General features: G+C 37.5%; 1 protein-coding gene across 2 annotated transcripts; it reads left to right on the top strand.

Annotated features, from left to right (window-relative positions):
- The first annotated feature begins 10,619 nt into the window (after positions 1-10,619).
- On the top strand, positions 10,620-20,771 carry PRXL2C (peroxiredoxin like 2C). 2 transcript variants are annotated; one of them, XM_019712017.2, is made up of 6 exons: positions 10,620-11,003; positions 11,419-11,487; positions 12,378-12,431; positions 12,598-12,703; positions 16,685-16,816; positions 19,378-20,771. In XM_019712017.2, exons 1-6 carry the CDS (start codon positions 10,794-10,796, stop codon positions 19,503-19,505), a joined length of 699 nt encoding a protein of 232 aa, XP_019567576.2. In that variant the 5' UTR covers positions 10,620-10,793; the 3' UTR covers positions 19,506-20,771. The 2 variants fall into 2 exon arrangements, with proteins under 2 accessions (XP_019567576.2, XP_019567577.2); XM_019712018.2 differs by lacking the exon at positions 16,685-16,816 and having other exon boundaries at positions 10,640-11,003.
- The last annotated feature ends 3,963 nt before the right edge of the window (positions 20,772-24,734 follow it).

Here is a 24,734-nt window from a genome sequence, read left to right as displayed (position 1 = left end):
GATTGAAACCACAATGTAGGTTAAACAAGGGAAATTTAATATAAAGAATTATTAAACTCAGATTAAAGTGTGGCTAGGAAATATAAGAAAACAAAAGCTGTGGGAGTGTACCCAAGGAAGACAAACTTGGAGTGGGCCCCTTCCCCAAAAGGTTTGGGGTTCAGACCTTGTTGGAGAAGATGCAATTCAGCCTACTGCATAGCGGAGAAGGTTTCTGGTTCTCCCAGATCAGTTGATGTCAAAGGTCTGCAGTCAATAGGCAAGCTGGAAGTGACATTCCAGAGTGCTGGTCAGGCACAGGGGATCAGCCACCAGAGGCATGATGGTGCTAGGATGTAGGTGAGCTGTGCACAGGCTGGTGGAGAGTGGTGGCTGTCTGGGAACCCTCTGTGGTGCAAATGAAGAATTGGGCCACTGGTACAGGCTGGAGGACTTCCAAGCAGATTCCATGTCAAATGAGGTACAGGAAGATCATTGCTAGATCAAGCCATGGCTGCGGGATTGCTGAGGAAATGTGGTCTTGGATATGTGCTTGGGGCAGAGCTCTGCCCTGACCCAACATGCAGCACCGGGAAAGAGCGGAGATACCTTCGTCCTGCAAGCCCGCTCCAGTGCCCTCTACTGAAAATGCTTTAACATCATGCTTACGGTAAAGGAGAGATGATTAAAGGAATTCTGTATAATATCATGGAGCATAGGTTGAAGGATTAACTGGGAGCTTAAGAGGTAATAAACTGCTGACTGTCACAGGCACTTTACCCTTCAGGGTCTGTCATTCAGTCAGTCACATACTGACGCCCCCTACACAATCCCTTCTAAGTTTTGCCTTTGTACATGGCTATTATCCCTTCTACAAAATTACTTTCTCATGATGTCTGAGTTTATTGCTCTGCTAAAATAACAATGACTAAGTCATATGGCTCTTTATTTGAAAATGAAATTGTCTAATCTGTAATTTGTATTTCACATGAAATATAGCCCTGAGAGCAGTAATGTCAAAGAAAACTTTACATTCATTAATATTAGTAATTAATTAGAGCTGTCAAAATATGAACAGCTGTTTTCTTATTTGCACAACTATTCCTGCTTTCCAGAGCAATGCTTGTAATAAATGTGGTCACGTCTTTCTCTAGCAAACTGCCTGTTGTCAGTGCTATCCATCAGCCTGTTACTCTCTACTGGTCATACATTTATTCCCAGAAATTCAAGGAGCTCTCTCTCTGTTAGCCAAGGGCTTTGGTGCTGAAATCCCTTGTGGCAAAGGCTCTTCAATGTAAACATACCATTCTCTTTCCTTTATATGTCAAATTGATGACTCCCAAATGAGAGAGAGGATGGAGGCATCATTTCAAATCCCACACAAACCCCAGAGGGAATTTTAAAATAACTTCACACTGGCTCCTGGTCACCATTTTAAATGATCTCAGTTAATTTGATAATACCCAGGGCTCCAAGGGAAATGAGGAAACAGGAACTCTCAAGACTGCCTTTGCTATGATAAATAACCCTCGTTTAAAATGAAGTATCCTTTCGCTCAGAAATTCCACTTCTAACAACTTCTCCAAGGCATATATTTCCCCAGTTCAAAACTGGTGTTTGCATAAGGATGTAACTCAAATGTTATTTCTAATAGCCAAAAAAAAACTATCTACATCTATATCATTAGGAAATCAATTAATTATATTTTTATAAACTCAAGGACAAATTATGCAGCAATATTTTAAACTTTTAATATGGAAAAATCCCAAATATACATAATAGAAGAAACAATAGTATAATTAGCCCACATTTATCCATCATGCATCTTCAAAAATTATCATCATTTTGCTAATCTTGTCTCATCTATTCTCTCCCTTTTTCTTTTTTTTTAGGGGGGTGTGTGGGGGGATGAGGTGGAATAATTTGAAGTAAATGGCAAATTCCACCGTTATGTTATTTTTCCTTTAAACATTTCAATATGTATCTGTAATAATAGAAAGGATCTTTAAAAACACATAATCACATCTAACAAAACTTACAATAATTTCTTAATATCAAGTAAAACTCAGTTTATAGTTTCCAGTTGTTTAAAAATGTGGCATGTTTATTGAATATATTTGACATATAATATTGTGTAAGTTTAAGGTTTACAACATGTTGATTTCACACACACACACAAAACACACTCACACACACACACACATACACACAGCAGTATGATTGCCATTGTAGGGTTATCTAGCATCTCTATTCACATAATTATCATTTCTTTTTTGTAGTGGGGATAATTAAGATCTAGTCTCTTAGCAAGTTTGATGATTATAATACAATACTGTTGTCTATAATCACTAGACTGTGCATTAGATCTCTAAAACTTATTTATCTACTAGTTGCAAGTTTGTACCCTTAAACAGCATTTCTCCTATTTCTCCATCCCCTAGCCCCTGATAACCACCATTTTACTGTTTTTACAAGTTCAGGGTTTTTTCAGATTCCACATGTAAATGATATCATACAGTATTTGTCTTTCTCTGTCTGACTCATTTCACTTAGCATAACGTCCTTAAGGTCCATCCATGTTGTCGAAAATAGAAGGATTTCCATCTTTCTCATGGCCGATTAATATTCCATTATATGTTTATGTGTATATATATATATATATATATAACAAATATATATATATATACTACAAATATATATATATATATATATATATATATATATATATATATATATATACATACGCATGTATATCACATCTTCTTTATCCATTTATCTGTTGATGGTTGTTTCCATCCATATCTGAGCTATCTCTTCTTTATCCATTCATCCACTAAATAAGTGTTTCCATATCTGGACTATTGTGAATAATGCTGCAACAAACATGGGAGTGCATATATCATTTCAATGTCCTGCTTTCATTTCCTTTGGATGTATATCCAGAAGTGGAATTGCTGAATCATATGGTAGTTCTATTTTTAATTTTTTGAGGAACCCCATAGTGTTTCTCCATAGTAGGTGCACCAATTTACATTCCCACCAACAGTGCACAAGGGTTTTCTCCCTTTCCTACATATCTCGCCAACACTTATTTTGTCTTTTTTATAATATCCATTCTGACAGATGTGAGGTGATAGCTCATTGTTGTTTTGATTTGCATTTCCCTGATTTAGTGATATTGAACATCTTTTTGTGTACCTGTTGGCAATTTAGACGTCTTCTTCAGAAAAAAAAAATTTTTTGTCAATGGACACTTAGGTTTGTTTTTTTTTAATTAAATTATTGGGGTGACATTGGTTAGTAAAATTATATAGGTTTCAAGTGTACATTTCTATAATACACCATCTATATATTGCACTGTGTGTTCACCACCGAGTAAAAAAAAGTCTTATTTAAGTTTTGCTGCCCATTTTTAAATCAGATTTTTTTTTCTGTTATTGAGTTGTATGAGTTCTTTATATATTTTGGCTATTAAAATGATCTGAAATATGGGTTGCAAATATTTTCTCCCATTCTGTAGGTTGCCTTTTCAGTTTGTTTCTTTTGCTGGGCAGAAGCTTTTTACTTTGATATACCTGTTGCTTTTTTTCTTTTACATTAATATTTTATGAGCACACAAAGAAGCTGTCAACTGAATATAAATGGCAGAATTTTACATCACTGTAATGTAAACATTCATAATTGCTTTGAGTTGGCCACCTGTTGATTTTTGCTTTGTTCTTTCTCATGATTATTTTGGCTATTTGGTGTGCTTTTACAGGTGATTTGTTCAAATCTGGATCTAAAAACAGATCTACACATTACATGTGTTGATATGTCTTTAAAGTCTCTGAAATACAGGAAAAGCAAGATAAATGTTTGATTTCTTTTCTTTATTTACCAGTATTCAGAATAATGAGTTGATGACCCAGCAACCTCCAAAGGTGACCAAGGAGGTTCTGATTATTTGAGCCTTTGTTTTTAGTATCATTATAACAGTCATGTATTTTTAACTATTTCATGTGTTTTAACTCATTGCAGTTGTTTTAACTCATTACATTCAATTTTGATGCTCAATTTGTCCAAAATTTTGCTGTTGGCAGCTGCTGCAAATTGGCTGCTGTCCTTTTGACATTCCCTTAGTCTTTGATAGCTTCCTTGCCTTCTGGTAAAATATGATGGCCCAGGTTCATTTTGTACATTTCCTGACCAAATCTGGGATCAGCCATTTCTAAAAAGAGCCCCAGTTTCTCTCTGTGTTATTCAAAAACTACAATCTGGGTGCTAGGGTTATTCATTGCTACTAGGTTATCTTGCTTCTAGTCCATTTTAGTGAACAGAGCTAGGAATTACATACTTTTTAGGAAGTAAAAAATAAGTTTGATATCACAAAGGCACAATCCATGAAATTAATTGATAAGCTGGATTTCATTAAAATTTAAAACTTCTGCTCTGTGAAAGACAATGTCAAGAGAATGAAAAGACAAGCCAGTCTGGGAGAAAATATTTACAAAAAACCATATTTGATAAAGAACTGTTACTCCAAATATGAAATGAACTCTTAGAACTCAACAATAAAAAAAAAACTTAAAAATGGGCAAAAGACTTGAACAGATACCTCACAAAAAAGTACACAGATGACAACAAAGCAAATGAAAAGATGCTCCACATCCTATGTCATTAGGGAAATGCAAATTAAAATGAGATACCACTATGCACCTATTAGAATGGGCAAAATCCAAAACACTGACAACATCAGATGCTAGCAAGGAGCAAGGAAGTGCAGCAATAGGAACTCTCATTCATTGCAAAATAGGGGAATGCAAAATAGTACATACAGCCACGTTGGAAGACAGTTTAGCAGTCTCTTACAGAACTAAATATACTCTTACCATATGATCCAGCATTCATGCTCCTTGGTATTTACCCAAAGGAGTTGAAAACTTATGTCCACACAAAATCCGGCACACAAATGTTTATATTAACTTTATTCCCAGTTGCCAAAACTAAGAAGCAACCAAAATGTCCTTCAGTAGGTGAATGAATATATAAACTGGTGCCTCCAGACAATGGAATATTATTCAGTGCTAGAAAGAAATGAGCTATCAAGTCATGAAAGACAATGAAGGACCTTAAATACGTGGGGTAACAGGGTGTTTTTCCAGAACCCTCAGCTCCATGTCAAGTCGTCCTTCAATCTAGTTGTAGAGGGTGCAGCTCACTGGCCCATGTGGGAATCAAACTGGCAACCTTGTTGTTAAGAGCACGTGCTCTAACCAACTGAGCCAACTGGCCGCCCCTTACTTATTTTTAAAAATATTATATTAGTTTCAGGTGTACAGCATTGTGGTTAGACATTTATATAACTATGAAGTGATTCAACCCAATTAGTCTAGTACCCACCTGGCACCATAAAATAGTATATCCCCATGACTATTTTGTAACTGCTAATTGTACTTCTTAATCCCTTCACCTTTTTCACCGAGTTTCCAATCCCCCTTCCCATCTGGCAACCATCAATTTGTTCTCTGTATCTATGAGTTTGTTTCTGTTTTGTTTATATTGTTTTTTAGATTCCATATATAAGTGAGATTATATGGTATTTGTCTTTCTCTGTCTTATTTCACTTAGCATAATACACTCTAAGTCCATCTATGTGGTCACAAATGGTAAGAGTTCATTCTTTTCTTTGGCCAAATAATATTCCATTGTATATATGCACAAAATCTTCATCCAATTATTTATTGACGGGCACTTAGGTTGCTTCCATATCTTGGCTTTTGTAACTAGCACTACAGAGGACATAGGGGTGCATACATATTTTCGAATTAGTGTTTTAGATTTTTTTTGGATAGATACCCAGAAGTGGAATTGGTGGATCATCAGGTAGTTCTATTTTAAATTTTTTGAGGAACTTCTATATTGGTTGCACCAATTTCCAAACCCACCAATGGTGCACGAGCATTCCTTTTTCTCCACATCCTTGGGAACACTTGTTTGTTGATTTATTGATGACAGTCATTCTGACAGGTGTGACATGATATCTCATTGTAGTTTTAATTTGTATTTCTCTTACGATTAGTGATGTTGAGCATCTTTTCATGTCTATTGACCATGTGTATGTCCTCTTTGGAGAAATGTCCATTCAGTTCCTCTGCCCATTTTTTAATTGGATTTTTTGTTTGTTTGTTTTTTGGTGTTAAGTTGTATGAACTCTTTATAAATTTTGGATAGTAGCCCCTTATCGGGTATATCATTGGTCGATATCTTCTCCCAATTGATAGGTTGTCAGGGCTCTTTTCCGGATTCTAAACTTGGGACTTAAGAGGGGAGAAGCTCAATTCATCTCCAGTGGAGTGTATGAGACATAAATCTGGGAGTAGCCATGTTCTCAGGCATCATAAAGGGGACAGGTTGAGAAAAGGAGGCCAGACCATAGAGAGATGCAGAGACTAGAGAAGGGAGAAATTCCTGGTGGTGGTATCTCCTGAGACAAGGTAAATCTTTGCCTCTTCTGCTATTTTTGTTACAGAAACCAGTAAATTTCTATTTCATTCTAAAAAATAAAAAAGGAAATTAGGTAATAAATTAAGGCATTACATTACAAACAGAATTAGCCAACAAAAAAAGCTCATACTAGAGTCAAAATTTTCTTTGATATTTAACTCTATTGTTTTCTCGCAGTCCATCCAATTTTTCAAACAGAAGAGTTGACTGGACCTGAGACATAATAGGTACTCAATAAATGAGTACTGATAATTAAATAAATGAATGAGTAAACAATAGATTCATCATCATTACTCCTTTTCAGTGATCGTTTTCCCAACAATGTAAACAAGTAGATTATAATTCAACTTGAAGTTAGAATATGTTTCCTAAATCCAAGAGTTCCTGCATTTCAGATTGGTTCTTACATAACTAATAGAATATTATTTCTTCATCTGTCTACTAGATTACTGTTTACCAAATTCATAAAGAAACACTCAAAGTCCTGGACTGGTAAGTTGTAAAGAAAGAATAAAAATGTTCCCTTTGGTTAGTACTTTTATGTGGCTATAGAACATTTAAAATCTATCCATTGCAAATCAACAAGAATTTTATCTGCATGTTACTAAATAATAGCAGTAGATACCACAAATGTATTTTTTTAATATTCAAAAATCAATTATATTTCTATATATTAGAGGCAAACACTGGAAAATAAAATTTAGAGAAATGTTATTTACAATAGTATCAAAAAATTAAATAAGAATAAATTTAACAAAATATATAAAAGATCTTTACACTGAAAACTATAAAATATTCCTTAACTAAATAATGGAGAGATATACCATGATCATGGAATGTAAAACTCAGTATTATGAAGATGTCAGTTCTTCCTGAATTGATTTATAGATTCAATGTAATCCCCAATCAGAATTTTTTCAATCTGCATTAATTCATCTATTGTCAAGAAATTACCTATATACATAAAAAAGCATTAAAAGTTCACTGTGGTTTTTTCATTTTCTATTTGAAAATAATTTCAAACTTAGAGAAAAGTTAGAAGACTTAAAACAATATGTAGAACACTCACATGCCTTTACCCATATTCATTTTCATTTGTTTTACCATTACAAATGTATTTTAAGAAACAACTTTGCAAGTAGAGCAAACTTGTTTTATTCGTCAAGAGATGCTTGCCCTTAGTTACTAACAACTTGAATCCATATTATGTAAAAGAGGCATTCTGTTCACAGAGCCTTTTGTTACAATTCAGCAAAGATATTAATCAGTTAAAATAATTTACGTATCTTGAGATCTTTAATCTCAATTACGAATCTATTGTATTAGTTGAGATCCAACCAAAAGACGGAAAACAACATCAATGGGAAAAAATTAATACAAAGAACTATTAACAGAAGTGCCTTTCTAGTTGGTAGATGGGATGCTTCCCAGTTCATGAATTACTTACTAAAGCCAATTAGATCTTCAACTTTCCTCAGTTGAATTTTGTTTTTTAATGACTCCCATTAAGAAAACCATGCCTCACAGGTGTGCATTCCTCTGATCCCTGCCACCACCCTCCTACAGATGCAGCTGTGTCTTTGCTTCCAGCGTGTCTGCAGACTCCCTTCTCTTGTTCAAGCCTGATCTGCCCACCTCTGCTTGCGCCTGTCTTGCCCTTTTTCTCCCCAATGCTGGAACAGTACTATGTTGGTCATTTCTTCTCCCTCCAGTATCTTTCACCTCTCCCTCTCTTAATCCTCCCCACACCAAAAAAATACACACAATTAACTGTTACAGACAGTAACTTAATGTGAAAAGATAACTGTAAAGAATACCCTAGGGTCAAGGGAGAGTGCTTAAGAAGGAATAAACTTGGCAGGGGCCCTCCTCCCCATGGCTGGGATCCAGGTCTCTTCCTAGAAGATGTGAACTAAGTACATTGGATGATGGAGAAGTTTGCTAGATTGCTTGAGTCAGAGCTGGTCCACAATCACCAGGCAAGCAGAAACACCCCTGCAGGTCGCAGGGTGGCAGAGACTACCAGACAGGTATGCACAGGGAGTTGGGGCCTCAGGAACCCACTGGGTGGTACTCAGCCTGGAGTTGCAGTGTCCACATTGGGAGGACCACGGGAAAACCTCCAGGGTTCAGGTGAGCTGAGGCTGGCAGGTGGGTGAACAGAGAGAGACAGGGCATCAGGAGCCCATCTCTGAGCAGTATGTATGAGGCCTAGGGGGTGTGGCGTTTGCATTGGGAGGGCTACAGCAAGGTGGTCACTGAGCCAGGACTGGGGCTGCAAGCTCACCAAAGGACCGCATACTCCTGGGAGCACAGCTGAGACAGCATCACTGATGTCCCCTCATGTGCACTGCTGGTAATTGTAGAATAGGAGCAAGGTAAGCAAAACCACAGTACACTGAAACCAGGAAGATAAGCCCTTATTGCTGCAATGTCCTCCAGCACCTTTGTTAAAAAATATATAGGTTTTATTATTATTCAGGTCTGATGAGGCCAACAGATCAGGAGATAGTTACCATTGAAAAGATAGTTTGTTACTTAATTTAGTCCCAAGAGGAGATATAGCAGTGTCACCAGCACTCTGCCCTTGATATGGGTGATTTGAAAGGGCTTCAACTAGATTGCATTTTCTGAACTGCAAATGTAGATGCAAGGGTGGGTAGACTTACAAAGAACCTGAATGTTGTCTGGTCCTGCCTAGGAAATCTTGATCACATGGTCACCATCCGTGAGACACCCCAGTGTAAGACCAACCTCCAACTCTAGGGCCAGCTGGGCTTCATAGAGGCTGCAGAAAATTCTAGATTCCCTATGCTGCCTGCAGGCAGCCTGCCCTAACAAAAATTAAGGTGGAACAGCAATCATGTGTAAGACTACCTTGTATGCATTACGGTGGGACTTCTACAAAACTGACACCAAGCTGTCTAACTCCTTTATCCTCATCCCTCCCAGCTCACCTTTTACACACTCACACACACACACACACACACACACACACACACACACACACACAGGTTATGGCACTTGAGGGGTCTGGTAAGTAGCTAAAAAACATCTGAAAAATGTTATTGACTCTTGAAACACCCCAGTACATTTCTAAAATAGGTTTATTACACCGGATCGTAAAAAGTAGAACTGGGGGCATTTTCTCCAGTGATAAAAATGTTCCATATTTTCATAGGGTGTGGAAAACAGGGGTGAATAATCAGGCAAAACTCATTTTACTGCGGACAGATGGGTAGATAGGTGATAGAGTAGTGTAAAATGTTAACGGTAGAATCTAGGTGGTGAATATAGGAGCGTTCACTGTGAAATTCTTTCAACTTTTCGGACACGTTAAAAATGTCCATGATAAAATTTTGGAAATTTTTAATTTTAAAATTAAAAAAGTTAATTTAGAAATAAAATTCAACTCTACACTTAAGATCTGTACATTACACTGTTAATGATAACTAATAAAAGGGGGGCAGAACTGAGAAGGGAGTGGGTTAAAAACGGAATATAAGATAAAATGATAAATCTACTGGATCCTAGATATGGTTGTCCCGGGTAAAAAAAAATTTACAAATAGCTCGGTAACTGGTTCTCCTGAATAGATAAGAGCTAATGTCAGCCCAGGCGGCTATGGAGGGCAGGGGCTGCTTTCTTCCTAAATAACACTTATTTCGCCTGGGATCCCTCTCTCTCCTCCTACCAGGAGTGACTGAGTCAGAAACGCTCAGTGGTATCTGCACTTCCCCGCAGCATCACTACTTGTGGAGAGGTAGAAACCGAGACCCACAGGGCCTCGCCTCTGAGCGTACTCAGCCCAAACCCTGCGCGCCCCAACTTCTTTGTTTCCCCAAAAATAAGACCTAGCCGGACCATCAACTCCAATGCATCTTTTGAAGCAAAAATTAATATAAGACCCGGTCTTATTTTATTGTAAGACCGGGTCTTATATGATGTAATGTAATACAAGACTGGGACTTATATTAACTTTTACTCCAAAAGACACATTAGAGCTGCTTATCTGGCTAGGTCTTATTTTCAGGGAAACACTGTCGTCAACATGCCACCGCCATGCCCAGGCCTATAAGGAGCCTGCCCAGCTCCGCCCCACCTCTGAGTGCGCCCCGCCTCCGAGTGCGCCCCGCCTCCGAGTGCGCCCCGCCTCTGAGTGCGCCCCGCCTCCCCGAACGCCCCGTCTCGGGGTTAGCCTGGCCTCCCCCGGCAGCGTTGCGCCCAGTCCCGTGGGCCCTGTCCGGTGCGCCCACCCTGGCGGGGGCCGGTCTGATACAACCTGTGAGTCGCGTCCGCGCTTGGTCGGCGCGAACCCGGGCCCTCGTATGCAGGGCGGGATGGCTGCCCCGGCTCTGGCCCCAGTCACCCGGCAGGTCAGCAGCCGCGCCGCCCCGGCCCTGGTCCCGAGCGGCCCCGAGAGTGTGCAACCACTGGCTGCCGCCGTGGCCGAGCTTCCCGTACTGGACGCGTCTGGAAGGCGGGTGCCGTTCGGCACGCTGTTCCGGGACCGCAGGGCCGTTGTGATCTTCGTGCGGGTGAGCCTGAGCGGCGGGGCGGCCCGGAGCTGGGACCTCGCCCGCAGGCTGGGATGGAAGTTACTTCCACAGCCTTGGCTGCGGGGCACATCGGGGCCCTCAGAGTGTCAGAGTCAGAGTGGTGTCCTCTGGGCCCTTCCCATTGTCGTCTACTAGAGGCGTCCTGAATGCGAAGCGCTCCTCTCGCTTCCCGTAACGGGAAATCGACAAATAGCCCATCAGGCCGAGGCCATTTTCTCAGCGAGCGAGGGGCCAAGCAGGGACTGGTTGCGGCCCAGTTATAATGCATATTGGGCGCCCTTGACAACTTGGGTGTTCAATTAACTAGAGTCACGCGTAACGAAGTACTTGGTCCCTTTTGGCTCCTGAGGGTGTTAGTTGCTAACTTGTTCTTTTTGCCCTGTTGGGATTTCAGCATTTCCTGTGTTATATCTGCAAGGAATACGTAGAAGATCTAGCCAAAATCCCCAAGAGTTTCTTACAGGTAAGTTTCCTGAGAGTGAGCAGCAGCGTGCCCTATTTTAGGCCGACCTTGTGAAAGTCCCGTGTCGTTTATAAGCAATGCAGTAGGGTCAGGTGCGGAGTGAATGTGCCGCCTGTACAGCGCTGACACGCATAAACCCAGATTATCACCTTCCCACACACTTCTTCAGCACCTCCAAGAAGGGAAGAGACGCGTTAGAGATCTATTTCTGTCCCAACTTATTGGTAACTGCTTGCTTGTAAACATAATAATTTTGACGCTATCTAATAACCTGCCTATTTACAAATGTTGAATTGTGACAATGGCCAAAAACGTAAATGCTGGAAATTAATGATATTTTCTTCCCTTTATTTTTGTAATAAAAACACTCGAAATAGTTGTTCATTATAGGAAAATAACTAATATATCTTAAAGGTGAAATGTTGTAACAGGGTGCACATTTCACATCCCTATGACAATAAAATACATGTGTTTTTCTTCAGGCTCATAGAGGGTTTTCCCCAGGTGATCTTTTGAGTGAAGGCGTTGGGCAGCCTTTGTAAAACTCAACTATTTTTAGTAGACCTTATCAGTTGGGATGTGAAAAGATAACACTGTTTGATTAAATCCCCTACTTCAATAGTTTTATTCTTTTTTTAGTGTATGCCTTTGGGAAAGTGTAGAGAATTATTTACTATATTATTTTAAACTTACTTAGCAAAAGATCATCTGAATTAAACATTTTAGCATACATTTCTTTGCTTTGAATAAACACAATTTTGCTGTTTATTCCATTCTTCTGGAAGCCAATAGATGGCATTAGAATGGAACAAAAGACTTGGATAAGGGGAAATTGTAGAAAACAATTTCTAATAGAGTATACATGTCTCTTTTTTTTTTTTCTCCTAAAGGAGGCAAATGTCGCCCTTATAGTGATTGGACAGTCATCCTACCATCATATTGAGGTAAATATGTAGCAAATTAAAACACTAACAGATTAAATCTGTGTCAGACATAAAAAATTATCTTATTTGAACCACTAAGTATGGGTTCAATGTATTAAAATTAAGTTAGATTATCATTACTTTCTCTCAATTTTTCTTATAAAAATTGCAAATATTCTTTTTGTAGCCTTTCTGCAAACTGACTGGGTATTCTCATGAAATCTATGTTGATCCTGAGAGAGAAATTTATAAAAGATTGGGAATGAAAAGAGGTGAAGAAATTGCCTCCTCAGGTAACACATGATATGTCTCAAATAGAAAATGCTGATGGTGTACTTTCACATTTGCGTCTATGTGCATGAGGGAACAAATGGTAAATTAATAAATCAGACTGCTTTTTATGATTCTAGTAAGCAGTCCAGATACACCAGAGTTTAAAATACTTATTTCCTGGGTGTAATGACATGGAAAGCTGTTTTTGAAACACTAAATGAATTTAAAAAGCAGGTTGAAGGACAATGTTTTCATTATGATTCCAGTTTTGTGAAAACAAAACAAAACACCATTTCATAAACAAAGATCTATAGTGTGTGTGTGTGTGTGTGTGTGTGTGTGTTTGTGATGAAAAAGGCTTTAAAAGATACTGCAGTGCTTACCCCAAGGAATAGGAGTGAGGAAAGTGGTTTTTATTTGTTTTTACAATGAGTACATTTTACTTTTGTCATCAAAAGAAAAATAATTGCTTAAGTGAATATATTTTCATACCTCAGCATCATGGTTTTGAATACTCTATGTTTTAATTGATGAAATCTTCGTTTTTATTTGAAGCCCGAGTCAAAAGGGTTAATAGCGCTTCAAGCAGAAATAATTACTTTCTTTATTGTACTTTAATACACCTTGTACTTCGTTTTATACTCTGTTATTGCATATAAAGTGGGGGTAGTATAGTTAGTTGAAGAGTTTGGTGTTTTATTAATGTTTATGTGGTCCACATTCCCTGCCCTTCGCACAATTCTTTATAATTAATAGAGCTTAATAAGCTTTAGGTCAATTGTTGATATGCGTTTTAGGTAGAAAGAACTTGGCTTCTGAAATGTCAAATAAGAACTCGACTCGAACTCAAACTATTCATTCTCAGCAAATATTATTGAGCTCTTGTTCGTGACCCCACTGTGTTGGCTACTCCCATGAGGGTAGTGATAAAAGACACAACCCTGTACCATCCCCAAACTCATAATCTACTCTGGGCGACAGAAACAAACAGCTGATTACAATCCAGTTTATGGGCTTATAACAGAGGAGAACATGTTTTGGGAATACAGTGGTACCTTGGTTTTCGAACCTAATCTGTTCCAGAAGACCGTTTGAGTTCTGAAACGTTCAAAAACAGGCGACAGCTGGGCTGCAGGATCTTGCACTCAGCGGAAGCCGTGTGACATGTTCGACTTCCGAGGCATTTTCGAAAACTGAAGCATTTCTGGGTTTACGGCGTTCGTAAACTGAAATGTTCGTAAACTGAAATGTTCCTCAACTGAGACGTTCAAAAACCGAGGTACTACTATACAAATGCCAGAAAAGCAACGGGAGAAAAGGATCTGGGAGGCTTCTCAGAGGAGGTGTCATCTAAGCTCACTCTTAAAGGAGTTTGCTGGGTGAACTGTGGCTGCACAGGGGTACTGCTGACAGAAAGTAGAACACACAGAAGCACACAGCCGTGAAAAAACGTGACTCTTGGATGAGTGCAGGTTCCTGCATCTGTCTGGGGAGCCAGTTGGGCAATTGGTGTGGACCAAGAGACAGGTTGTGGCCAGTTCATGCTGAGTCTCGGCTGACATTCCAGGAAGTTTGGATTTGTTGTGATGGTAGTGGGGGAGTCATACAAGTATTTGAAGTGAAGTAGGGATACAGTTACGTATCACTAGTGTGGAGGAGAAATTGGAACCCGACAACCAGAGCCAATGACATTTGTGACACGGTAGTAATAATAGGCTAGAAAGACATGATGGGGCCTAAAGTAGAGATGGATGAAAAGGAGGGAATGGATCAGGGAGCTGTTTATGAGGGAGAGTTGACGTGATCCCTTTACTGATGTTTTTAAAGAAAGCAACCTAGACTTTATTAGAACTAATGATGAGCTAGCATAAACACAGTTTGCTCTTTCTCTTCTCCCTTTAGTGTAGAAAATTGCAACAGTACGGATTGTGGACCTTACTTTTTGTAGACTGATTTCCTGTCCTGTAAGAGTCTCAGCACATATAAGGTCTCTGTATCATTTAGCACTTTCCATATACCTATGAGTTTTACTTTACTAATACGTCACCGTTTGTTGCCACAATAAAGATACGGAATTGCTAAGAAAACAGATGAATTCTAAACAAAAATAGATGCTTGTGATTATGAAAAAGAGTATATTCAAATCCTTTAAACTCCTTTGACCTATGTTAAAGTACTGTATTTCCAAACAAAATATTAAGTTTTCATAAAGTAAATTTTAAAAGTTCCTCCCTAAAACAACATAAATCTCAAAATCAGTCTCAGAACAGTTCTACTTGAAAATTAACACACTAAAAATATATTATACAATTACAATTTTAAATTAGTGGGACGTTTTATAAAGAATAATAAAGGCAGTAAATGCAAGGGAGCAGGTTTCCCTGTAGTATTTCATTTTGCCTTATTTGATAATAAGCTAATTTAGGATATTAAATCTATAGTGATGACTGTGGGTAGAAGATAAACTACAATGCAGAAAACACTCATCTTATAATATTTACTTAACCTAGTGTTTTAAGTTAAAATTCTGCTCTTGAGTCCAAGAATCAAAGTAAACAAGAAAAAACTGAAAATAAGAGTTTTATACATAAGAATTAAATTCAAACTGGCAAAATTAGAGTGCTTCACTGCAAAAATTGTTAAAGTCTGTGTTGTGAAATCTCCAGTTGAATTTCTAACATTTCAAAAATATAAAATGACCACTTCTTTGGACATACAGAGATAGTTTGGATTTCTGAACATTTATTTCTATATAGATACAGAATCCTATAAAACAGTAAAATTTAGTCTGAAAAGACTAAATTTCTAAGCTAATGAGCCTGCATTTGTTTCTTGGTAGGATGAATGTCCATCCTTAAGTAAACACAAAAGAAACAGAAGAGTTCTAGAGATGAAGGGAAATAATAGGTATCCGGACATATTAAGAAATCAGGCAGGTCAAAGGCAGCATAATCATCAAAATAAAAAGTTAAAAGCAAATTGTAAAAGGCAGGAATAGGAGAAGATACAAGAAGGGTCAAGTGTCTTCACTCAAAGGGAATGGAAGTAAAATATCAGTGTGAGAAGGAAACAGGAAAACTGACAGCCAAGGAAAGCTGGAGAGGTAGCTGTAGTAGTTATAGCTAAACCCCAGTCTCAATGGCATAACATGGTCAAAGTTTACTTGTTCTTTTACATTTCAAGAGGGTGTATCTGTTCGGGTGCCTCTCCTCCAAGTAGTAATTCATGAACACCACATAGGAGGACCCAGGTCCTTTCCATCTTGTGGCTCTGCCATTTTAAACCCAAGGCTTTCAAGAATGTAGAAGGAACGTGGAGAATCACTTGTGGGAGGTTTTTAGGAGCTGGCCTGGAAGTGGCACACATCAGTTGACTTATTGGTTAGAACATAGTCATGTGCCATACCAAACTTCCAGGAAGACTGGGAAATGTAGTTTAACTGTGGTCCCAGAAAGAGGAAACAGGTTTTGACCAGCCTATAAGTCTGTGTCACAATGTCTCTTGAAAAGGAGTATAGCTACCTATTTGTAGGTTAGAGAGTAAACAAAGTATGAATGGGGAATTAAAAAGGCGAGCACTACCAGTTTGAGAAGTCTGTAGCAGACATTTTTCTGTGGCAGAAAATGATCTGGGTCTGGCATTACTTTTTCCTTTAAACAGCAGTCCTCAACTGGGGACAGTTTTGCCCCTCCCCCCCCAACCAGGGGACATTTGACATCAGAGACATTTTCGGTTATTGAACTTGGTGTATGGTGGGTGCTATGGCATCTAGTGGGTACAGAGGGAAGGGTGCTGCTTAACACCCTATATTGCACAGGACACAGAAACACTGGTCTAAAATGTCAGTAAAAGGCTGAGAAACCATTCTTTGAAGGAAAAAAGACAAGTCGGAAGTAAGATGACACACAAGAAAGAGAATGTTTTATAGAAGTAGTAACTTCTTTTTAATACCTAATTGAATATAAAATGATAACATCTAAAGACAATTTCTAATATTTCAGGACAGAGTCCCCATATAAAGTCAAATATACTCTCAGGAAGCATTTGGAGCCTGTGGAGGGCAGTGACTGGCCCTCTTTTTGATTTTCAAGGAGATCCAGTTCAGCAAGGCGGAACCCTCATTTTAGGTCCAGGTAAGCATCAAAGTCCAGACACAGCAGGACATATCTCATACCTTTTAGAAGTTGGAAAGTAAATATAATGTGAGTTAGGTGCCCCTTTGTGCCTTCCACTTGTTGCGTCAGGGGAATGCTCTGTCCGGGTGGCACCCGGACACTGACTCCCCAGTCAGCAGGAGTAAACTCGGAAAGGCCTCTTCAGCCATCCTGGTTGAACAATAGCTGACCCGCAGGTGGAACGCATGAATAGGATCAGTAGGTTGCCCTGTGGCCATAGTAACCTCATGTACATAATGAAACTACCGGAATCATGTCCCCTGCTTGCTACCCTAGATAATTACTGTGAAACTTGTGATTCATTGTCCCCATGCTTGCTGATTGTAAGTGTTATGGCCTAGCATTCTTTCCAGACTGGTAATCTATTAGAAAAAAGTCTATAAAATTAGTGTCCTGGGGGAACCCTCCGATGGGGACGCTCGCTGGACACACCTGAAGCCAAGACCCTGTCTCGGTTCCCCAGCACCTTGGAAACACTTCGGGTGGTGAGAACTCATGTTGCTCTTTGTCTTATTTTGCTTTATTCTGTCTATCTTACTTATTGTCTCACTTAAGAAATAGTGTTTTGCTGCCTCAACTCCGTCTCAGTGTGCATGGTGAATGCGTATTCGACACCCAAATGCTGTGGCCACTTAAAACCTAGCCCCTTGCTGCTACAGAAGTCCAGAGGCCACCCACTTTCTTCATAAAATAGCCACCATGTGGAAGTGGGCTGCTTGATAGTATAACAGTCAGGATGCTGTACTTCGTAGGGAGTATCTTTTGTTTTCAAAGGCTTCTGTATATTTTAATGTGTGTTTATTGGATGTGATGTGCCCATCATTCTATACTCGAGTGTGTTGAGGTATTTGGGATGGGAAAGTCAGCGGTGGTTTGGTGAACTGTCTATGGCTTATAACACTCTTGAAAAGGTTCAGTAGAGGTGAACATTTCCAAGTAGGAGAAAATCAAGCACTTTTTTTGTCAATAGATGAATCAATCTAGTTATTTATATCTAACAAAACTAGGGGACTTGCTCAGCATCAGAAAGCCAGTCAGCCCCGGGGGCAGCTCTTTCAATAACAATTACTATAAGCCACTTCCTTTAAATAGCTTTATTGATCATTATGGACCATCTGAAATTCCTTTGGCTTTGCTAAATGGTTGAGTGTAGCCTCTGCCATGATCAAGTGTTGCAGTCAGGGACAAACATCCACATAACTGTCAGAAAGCCTAAAGCACTATGTTGTAAACTGTTTTTTCATGGTTCTTCTTCATTTTTAAAATTGTCCATGTTAGTGAGCGTAGCTTCTAGGAGTTATAAAATTTGCATTTACTTTAATAAATTCCAGATATCTAAAAGGAAGTCTTTAGAAGGAGGATTTTGACCTAGCATTATGACTTTTGGGCTTTTTACCTCTGTAATTCTATAGCTAGTTAAAAATCTGCCATTTGATTTCATCTCTCTTTCCCTCTGTCTCGTGAATTTACACCAGTTAGATTAGCCAAAAAAGAAGCCCTGTTTATAAGAATGAGTCATATAAATTATCCCAGAATGACATTGGGCCCTATTTCAGAATGACTTATTTCCATCCTCAGACCCGGAAGACATTGTTTTTTGAGTCCCTCGTCTCCATGTTTCGGCATCATTTGACCATACACGTTTGGTTGTGTAAGAATGAAGAGCACAGGGACAATGTCATTTGTGTGCCAAGTTGGGGATATATACTTAATATGGAGAACTTTTTGATACTACCCAGTGGAAAAAATGTAGCTTCTCTAAGGAAAGAGCTAGGTGTACTTACATGTACCATGGTTAACCCGGTAGTTCATTTTGCCTTATTTGCATTATTATTTGATAATAAGCCAATTTACAATGTTAAATCTATAGTGATGACTTTAGGCATCAAATAAATACAATGCAGAAAACAATATTTACTTAATCTAATGTTGTACGTTAAAATTCTGATCTTGAGCCCAACAATCAAAGTAAACAACTTAGACTATAAATTGTGCCTTTTTGAGCAGATGAAAGGATTGTGGACATCTAAATATATTCTGATTGTCTTAATGTCCTTATTTTTCAGCCTCTTTTGGTCTATGGTTAATGCATATAGCCTATTAAATCAGTATATGGGAGTGAGATTTTTTAAATGAGTGATTTATTCCATTATTACATTTAAGAAACAGATGTGATTTTCCAGCTTGATATTTGTGTTCCATATTCTGCCTATGTGTTTGACAGGATATTTTAATTACATTGAATAAAACCTAATAGAAGGTTATAATTTAAGAATCTTTCCCTTTGGATCTCATAAAACATTAAGTATCACTCTTATTTAACCATATCCTTGTCATGCTTTATTACCTTAAGTAAAAATTATTGTGGCATTATATAGAGAATATAATGTACTCCGGGTAATTAGTTCTTCCCTTTGGACGAATTAAAAGTTGAAAAGCTTCCTTGATTCTAGCAAGTGATAAATCTAATGGCTAATACTATATGCCAACCTCTGCCTTTTGTTCTTATTGTCTTCTAGGTGACAACATCCATTTTATACACCGTGATAGGAATCGGTTGGATCACAAACCCATCAATTCCATTTTACAGCTTGTAGGAGTTCAGCATGTGGACTTCACAAGCCGATCTTCAGTTATCCATGTGTGACAACACAGACTCTGTCACTTGCAGATGGACCCCTGATACATGGCCTGAAATATTGGCGTGTGGTACCCCTGTGCACTGTGCAACTTGTTGGCTCTTCCCAGTTTTTGAGGAGTTGTGAAAACATAAAGAGACATGTACCAGTTCAACTGCATGTTGAGAGGCATCAGTTGTCAAAAATGGGATGTACATTTATAATGTTATAGCTTTTAAAGTTTTATACAAAGTAAAGTTTTATTTACACAATAACACTTTAAAAGCTAAAAAAATTATAAATACCATTTTATATTTTATATTATGGTATATACATCCAATCAAAGGTTTTTTTGGCCATTAAAATGATAAATTCTTACGAAGAACATATTAGGGGACAAGAAAGCAACTCAAGACCTTTTTATCCAACGGAAAATAGTAAAAAAAGGATATTCTATAAAGAATATAATCACACTTTTATATGTATATGTTTATATTTTTGTATGCTTATTAAAGAAAGACAAAAAATGAACACCAGAATATTGCCTGTAGGTATGTCTATGTGGTAGGAGTACAGGTATTTTTATTTTTCGTACTTTCTATATTTCCCAACTATGCTACAATGAGCATAATTCATTTTTTGGCCAGGAAAATGTCTTTAAAAATTATATGAAGAATATATTCCTACATAACAAGCTCCGCAAAGGCTGCAGTTCACATATTTCTATCTTAATTGCTTTACTCGGAGGAAATAAGGCACAGCAAACCTTTCGTATAGTCTGTGTTCAAAGCACCTTGTCACTATACATTCGCTATCCATTTCACCAGGATTTGTTTTTGGTAGTGGGGTGGTGCTAAAAGAAGAAAAATATGTTTTAGGTATTTAAGGTATGTATTTAAAATATGCTCAGTATGCTTTTTGAAAGGAAATTTTAAGAACTGTTTAAAAAAACACTTTGTAACTTAAACATACTGTGGTTTGGTTGTACATTCCTAGACAGCTTCCATTTCTCATCCTGAAATTGCTTTTATTTAATTGTTATCTTTTATTTTTCTAGAGTCTTAATATGAAGTGGCCCAGAAATTCTGGTGAAAAGTACAGCAAAATCAAAATATTGGTATATAGCAAGTATAATACTGTTGAACTTACAACACACTTACATTAAGTCAAGCCTTTAAAGTCACACAAAATACATATATTTAAAGTATCCCAATATTTGAATGCATTTTCATGTACATATATATGGATAATCATGTTTTTAATCAATAAAAATTTCTTATGAAGTTTAAAATTAAGCAATTTTGTGCTATTTTTTTATAGTAAGGAAAGACTGGTGACCCAGATCTCTGCTGATTTTAGATTTAAAACTGCTGAATCATGCCTAATACAAAATTTATATATTTATGAAAGTATACCACATATTTCTAAGCTACATGAATGTTATTTATGTGGCTTCTAGGAGGTACAGTTACATAAACAACAGTGCGGTGGTAAATTGCCTACCCAAACAAACAGTATAAAAATTACATATAATAGGTGCTATGAAATATAAAAACATGCTCCACATCCAGTAATGCCCTGGACTCAAATTTTTGAAAAACCTTCGTGTAATACATAGAAATACTGTATAAAGAATAACATCTGACACTTTTATGGTACTAATCCAAATGCTTCACATATATTATCTCTGGAATTGATATTATCATCATCCCCATTTTATGGAGAAGAGACAACATTTTTTTTTAAGCTGAATTTATAACAATGAGGATACTCTACCAGGGCCAAAAACAAGTAGAAACCAGGCTAATGACCATGCATTGAAGCCATGGGCTGCCCTGAGGGCTATGCCCATCCCAGGAATTAGAGGAGGCTGTCCCTTGGCCAACTCAGAGGGCTTTGCACAGTGGAGAGTTAAAACGAAGGCCACTGCATAAAGTTCAACCTGAGACTTATGCCTGAGAAGGGCTATAGCAGTGTAAAAATGGGCTACCAGTCACATCCATCTGTAGACCGAGGAGCCCAGTGATGACATGTGTTGTAAAACTTCTGCAATGAACCACTGGGCAACAAGAATTACAATAAAATGAAAGTGCATGTTTAATTTTTTAAAAATGAAATTTTTTTTTTCTCAAGAAGATTGATGAGGAACTAGTAACCTGCATAAAATGTTTGTTCCTGTTACCACCTACCATGATGGGGGCAAAGTGATTACAATGACCATGTGAAAACTGGAAGACAAACTTTGTAAAGAAGCAACATCATCTACTTAACAGTTAATCGTTATTTTAAGAAGAGTGTTCCAGAAGATGATTAGGATGTGCAGTTGCAGAAGGTACATTAACATCATTCTGTGAAGAATGATTTTTCATTTAGATCAGAGTTCTTTTAAATTGCTTTCACTCATTTTCAATTCCAAGTTTTCTTGTGCACGTACAAAAAGTGGAATGGTAGCTATTTATGGCTCTATTAGCAGAAAATTCTAAAAACTTACAAGATGCCAGTTTTGTATCGAATGCTTTAAATAGAAAATCACATATACTCATTCCTAAAAAGAGAGCTAAAAATAGATTCCTCTTTTCCAGCCAGTTTATGAAGTCAAAGCATAATCTTTGGAAGTTCATGCTGTCAAAGGTGAAACATCCGACATTATGATGAATACTAATCCAGATTCAGTTTAAAAATTCAACATTGAGAAAAAATGATTCATGACAAGATGAGTATAAATTTGGATGAATACATTTGTGATAAAAACGTCCATCCTAAAATAAAAAACACTGTGTGGCAGAAATGTACTTGAAATTTGTTGTGGTACAGACATAATTCATAATTTTTTCCAAACAAGCTGTCAATTAGAATAGAGATCATAGTTGTAAAAATTTACCAATTAAAATTTATTGTCGTAAAATATGACACTAAATTGATCATTTTAAGCATTTTTATTGTAAAATATATGTAACAAAATTTACCATTTTAACCATTTTTAAGTGTACAGTTCAGTGGCATTAAGTACATTCACATTGTTATGCAACCATCACCACCATCCATCTCCAGAACTTTGTCATCATCTCATACCCATTAAACACAAACTCCCCATTCCCTCTTTCCCCCGGCCACCGCCACCGGTAACCATTGTTCTAGTTTCCGTCTCTATAAATTTGACTCTAGGAACCTTAATGTAAGTGGAGTCATATAGTATTTATCCTTTTATGTCAGGCTTATTTCACTTAGCTTAATGTCCTCAAGCTGCATGCATCTTGTAGCATGCATCAGAATTTCATTCCTTTGTAAGGTTGTAGCATGCATCAGAATTTCATTCCTTTGTAAGGTTGAATAATACACCATTGTATATGTAGACCACATTTTATTAATTCATTTATACCTCCATGGACATTTGGGTTAATTCTACTTTTTGGCTATTACAAATAATGTTGCTATTAACATTGCTATATACGAGTAAATACCTGTTTGAGTCCCTGCTTTCAGTTCTGTAGACATACCCAGAAGTAGAATTGTTGGATCATATTGGCATTCTATGTTGAATGTTTTGAGGAAACACCATACTGTTTTCCACAACAGCTGCATCATTTTACATTCCCACCATCAATGCACAGAGTTCCAATTTCTCTACATCTTCACCAACACTTTTCTCTTTTAAAATAACAGCCAGTCTAATGAGTATGAAGGGATTTCACATTGTACTTTTGACAAAATTTGCCAATTAAAAAAAACGTATGCACAGAGTAACCAAACAACAAAATATCTTTGAGAAGGTGATGTTGAATAATACTTTTTAAAAAGTGAGCATAGCAGTCTATTTTTTCTGTTGCGCATCATCAAGCAGACATTAGAAACGTTTGAAGTGTTGAAGAACTGCTCTGTAAATCAACCTGTGTTGTCTGCATTAATAGTGAACCATTTTTTTTTTTGTAAATAGTTCCCATATTTCTTGATTTCTTTAGTAAGTTGGAAATCTTTAATGAATTTGTTCAATGAAGGGTGTGCCAATGAACTTTTGAAGCTTTTGGCAAATCATATGACTGGAAACAAATCTCACAAATAGACATTGAAATTTGGCTCTTAAGGAAACTAAACAAAATAAATAATTGAAAGATAAAATATGATTAAAAACTTAATTTTGAAATTCTATAACTTTGTTTAACAGTTTTTCAACTTATGAAGGGGCTCCTAATTTTAATTAGGTAAATGTGAATTCTGCATCGAAAGGGAATGAAATAGGAAAAGAGAGAAGATAATAAAATTGCCTATGATTTTGTAGCATCAAAATTTGGTGAAACATTCAAAATAATTATAAATGTAGAATTTATTTGATGAGTTTCATCGTATAAAAATTAAGTATTGAAGAAAGATACTCTGAGTTGACAAAAGACAGTATCTGAAAATATGAGGCCTGAAATATTTGTTTTTAATATGAAAAAAATGTACTTGAAAATATTCTCCATTTAGCAAAATCTGTTTGAGCTTAACAGATATCTCAGTACCTGCAGAGACAGAATATTCTCAATTTGAAATGTGGACTATAAAGAAGAATCAAATGAAGAGGTTTTCAATTCCAAGTCATTTGACTATAAAATGCAACTTTGAAGAAGGTTGCAGGGAATTTTGTTTAAAAATTAAAAATAATAGGGTCGGCCCGGTGGCACAGACGTTTGGAGCTCCGTGCTCCTAATGCCAAAGGCTGCCGGTTCGATTCCACATGGGCCAGTGGGCTCTCAACCTCAAGGTTGCCGGTTCGATTCTTCAACTCCCGCAAGGGATGGTGGGCTCTGACCCTGCAACTAAGACTGAACACGGCACCTTGAACTGAGCTGCCGTTGAGCTCCCGGATGGCTCAGTTGGTTGGAGCGTGTCCTCTCAACCACAAGATTGCCAGTTCGGCTCCAGCAAGGGATGGTGGGCTACGCCCCCTGCAACGAACAACTGGCAACTGGACCTGGAGCTGAGCTGCGCCCTCCACAACTATGATTGAAAGGATAACAACTTGACTTGGAAAAAGTCCTGGAAGTATACACTGTTCCCCAATAAAGTCCTGTTCCCCTTCCCTCAATAAAATGAAAAATAATAATAATATAACCATATTGAAAACACAGTTTTCAGAAAAATTCTAATGAAATGGCATTAGAGACAGAGTCAGCTTAGAAATGGACTAAAGTGTACAAATATGTGCTAAGCATGATTTCCTGCTTATATTATTTTTTTAAATTCAGATAATACAAAAAGTTTAAAAATTTTTAGAAATA

The sequence above is a fragment of the Rhinolophus sinicus genome, linkage group LG04, assembly GCF_036562045.2.
Source record: "Rhinolophus sinicus isolate RSC01 linkage group LG04, ASM3656204v1, whole genome shotgun sequence".
NCBI lineage: Eukaryota > Metazoa > Chordata > Mammalia > Chiroptera > Rhinolophidae > Rhinolophus > Rhinolophus sinicus.
This window is presented reverse-complemented; position numbering and strand designations above follow the sequence as displayed.

Coding starts and splice junctions, on each gene's coding strand:
- PRXL2C (XM_019712017.2), top strand. CDS start 10,794: ATGCAGGGCGGGATGGCTGCCCCGGCTCTGGCCCCAGTCACCCGGCAG. Junction 12,704..16,684: donor TGAAGAAATTGCCTCCTCAG/GTAACACATGAT, acceptor CTAATATTTCAG/GACAGAGTCCCCATATAAAG. Junction 16,817..19,377: donor AACCCTCATTTTAGGTCCAG/GTAAGCATCAAA, acceptor ATTGTCTTCTAG/GTGACAACATCCATTTTATA.